The sequence below is a fragment of the Chaetura pelagica genome, unplaced genomic scaffold, assembly GCF_000747805.2.
Source record: "Chaetura pelagica isolate M959 unplaced genomic scaffold, ChaPel_1.0 scaffold464, whole genome shotgun sequence".
In the NCBI taxonomy this organism is placed as follows: Eukaryota; Metazoa; Chordata; class Aves; order Apodiformes; family Apodidae; genus Chaetura; species Chaetura pelagica.
This window is the reverse complement of record NW_009952981.1, coordinates 322061-325269: the sequence shown is the minus strand read 5'-3', so window position 1 is coordinate 325269 and position 3209 is coordinate 322061. Positions and strand designations below refer to the sequence as shown.

Here is a 3209-nt window from a genome sequence, read left to right as displayed (position 1 = left end):
AGGAATTGCTGTTCAGCTCATGCATTATTGCTGCCCATGAAGGCTGCAGTGATTAGGCAGATTCCTGCTCTGAAAAACAGCCCATTTTTCATGTGAGATTAGCTCCTTAAACTATGTTTCATGGCAAAGCTTGTGGGCATTTCTGCAGTGCCTCCTCTTCATGCAGGTGGTTGTGAATTCTGAGCACAATGATGAAACAAGTCATCTCCTGAGCCAAAAAAAAATTGAAGAATTTATAACAAGCTAATGAGTCCAGTCTCTCCAGGAGTCAGGCCTTCTGCCCCATCACCCCCATGGTTAATTAGCTAAGCTTGCTGCTTACCCCCAAGCAAGTAGAACTCCCCTGACCCAAGCTGCATTTGTCCTTGGCCTCACAAGTGCATCTCTGAGAAATAAAGCATTAAAAATACTTAGAGCAGAATCATTAGGCCAAGCAATGACAGCAGCAGACTGGCCAGGTTGTGGGAAAAGGAGGAAAGAGAAAAGGGGCCTGGCAAGGACAGGAAACTCCCTGATGAGCTCTGGCAAATGAGAAGTAGCAAATGGTCGTGGAAGGGCCATCTCCCACCTCTCTACCAGAGTTTAACCCCCACGACAGAGAGAAGGGGATGTGCTGCACTCTGCACTGGACCTGTCAGCACTTCCTTTAGATGGGGAGGGAGAAGCAACGTGTTCCCTCTCCTGCCCTGGCTACTGGGAGTAGCTTCTGGAAAAGGAGCCAGCTGGGCTCTGCAACACCTCACCCATTTGCAGCCAAGGGGACAGGTCTTTCCTCTCTTTCCCCAGCTGGATTTGGGCATCCCTGCCATGACCAAGTGCTGTAACCAGCTGGACATCTGTTACGACACCTGCGGGGCCAACAAGTACCGCTGCGACGCCAAGTTCCGCTGGTGCCTCCACTCCATCTGCTCCGACCTGAAGCGCAGCCTGGGCTTTGTCTCCAAGGTGGAAGGTAGGGCTGCCCAGCTCCCACCCCCTCTGCTGGGAACTAGTGATGGCAGGGAAGGGAGGAGGTTGTGGGCAGGAGACCTTGCCTGGCCAGAAGCAGCACCATTCTGCAGCGGGGAGGAGCAGATCTGTCCTGCCCTTGTCACACGTGGGTCAAGGAAGAGAGAGAACATCCAGACCTGCCCCCTCCACACACACTTCTGTCCCAAGCCTGGGGACATCAAATGACTTACATTTGGACAAACATTCCAAAACACACGTGAGAAAGGAAAACAAAACAAACAACAATAAAAAAACCCACACCCTAGAAGCAATTCCTTCAACCTTCGGATGCCCTCCCTGAGACTTCAAACACCTTCACAGGAGACCAAAAAGCCTCCCAGAATCAGTAAAACCCCCACTGAAACCTGTACATGGCCATGGGCCAACAAACTGGGAGAGCCAAGGTCAGGGGCTCTCTGGGATCTGGTTCACAGATCAGAGATAACAATGGCACCAAGGACACACCATAGCCTGGGGGGTGGCTGAGCCACTGCAGGGAGACCTGGGTTCCTCAGAAGCCCCTCGTGCTAACAGAGCTCTAGTGATGGGTCAGTGGAAACAGTTTTCACAGATATTTGCAGGAGCTCTGGTCTGAGAACTGGCAGAGCTCAGAGCCTGTCCCCAAAGCCAAATGTGCGACACTTGCTGAGTGTCTCACAGCTCATCACAGCCAGCCCCTCTGCTGGTGTCCTGCTGTAAGGTACAGGTAGATCTTCATTAGTTTTCCAAAGCTGCAGCCTGATCAGGACACAGGGGCAAGTCTGTGTGACACTGGTACTATTGCAGAGGCCTTTCTACATTGTCACAGATAAATGTTTGGAAAGATAGTCCAGGCCAGGAAGAGAAAACAAAGATGTGGACTGAGATATAAGTGCTACAGGCCGAGTACAGCCAGTCTGTCACGGTCACCCTTATCTACAGATAGGATAGATACCCAAATCCTATCTCTTCAGATTTTCCCCTGCCAATTTTTCAGATCCCTCCTTTTTCCTTCCTGCCTGCAGCAGTGAAGCCACCAGACTGGCCCTAAGGAATTAAGGTGGAGCAGCACTCACACTCCTTGGCTGAGCCAAGCCAGCTCTGCCTTTTGCCACCTACAACTAGATTCCTCCAGCATCTCTGTTCTGTGTGCTGAAGGAAGTAAAAGCCTGGCTAACATGAAAAAAAACCTCCAAGCCATCCTCTCCTCCCTCCCCTTGCCTGCTGCTCAGTGCCTGCCACTCCCTGTCCTCAGGGCTGCTCTGAGCAGCTCCTGTCACACAGTCCTCCTCCTCCACTCTTATCTGGGGTCCCTTCCACTGAGTTACTGGGAATCAGAGATAGCAGGCACGGGAAGAGCAGTTGCACTCCCTTCACGTGGGCACCAACACCCCAGCTGCAGCAGTGCCAGTTCAGCCAAGCCTGGGTTTTCCCACTGACTCCCTGCAGCCTCTGCAACCCAGAAAACTCCTAAAGCAGCAGGGAGCAGAAGAAGGTGCTCTGTGAGATGGGAGGAGACAAGCCCAAAGGCAGAGCTTTCCCAAATCTATAAGGCACATACAATGTTAGTGCCATTGAGGAAACCCTCAAAGACCTGATATTAGCCTATTTACTTATTGACAAGCAGGTTTGGGCTTGTTTTTTTGGGAGGGGATAGCAATCAGGCAGACTCTATCAACAGCTCTGCTGCTGCAACTGCAGTAGGAGTTTTCAGGCTGGCTGGCATTGTAACTCCCAAAACAAGCAGAAAAGGTTGGTTAGTTGTGGCTACAGGCAGCTGAGGGGAGAGGGAGCCAGGAAAGAGAGTGCTGTGGAGGTCTGCTGGGAAATCCACTTGGGAAACAGTACTATCTGCAGTGCCCCAAATGATGCATCATCCCAGAAAAGCCTGGGAGAGGCAAGAAAGGAGGAGGCTTAGGGGTAAGAGAAGTTAGTGCCAGTTTGCTGCCACCCCAGGGAGAAAAGAGCCCCCAAGTTCAGCAGAAGGGAACCTCTGGATGGATCACGATGCAATAACCAGAGAGGAGAAAACAGCTCACAGGTTCCCACTGCAAATACTACACAGCTCAGTGCAGGACTCAGGGTGCTTCCCCCCATTCCCAGGGTGCCTGATTGCTCACCTGCCTGGTCTCTCCCCTCCTGGCAGCTTGTGAGTCCGTGGCAGACACTGTGTTCAACGCCGTCTGGACCCTGGGCTGCCGGCCCTTCATGAACAGCCAGCGAAGCGCCTGCATCTGCAG

At 52.2% G+C, this 3209-nt stretch overlaps 1 protein-coding gene across 1 annotated transcript in view; it reads left to right on the top strand.

Annotated features, from left to right (window-relative positions):
- Positions 1-3209, top strand: part of PLA2G12B (phospholipase A2, group XIIB) — an 11588-nt gene that overhangs the window by 7415 nt on the left and 964 nt on the right. Inside the window, exons 3-4 of the mRNA XM_009996404.1 lie at positions 787-952; positions 3116-3205. Coding sequence (XP_009994706.1) covers positions 787-952; positions 3116-3205 — 256 coding nt within the window. The remainder of the gene's footprint in view (positions 1-786; positions 953-3115; positions 3206-3209) is intronic.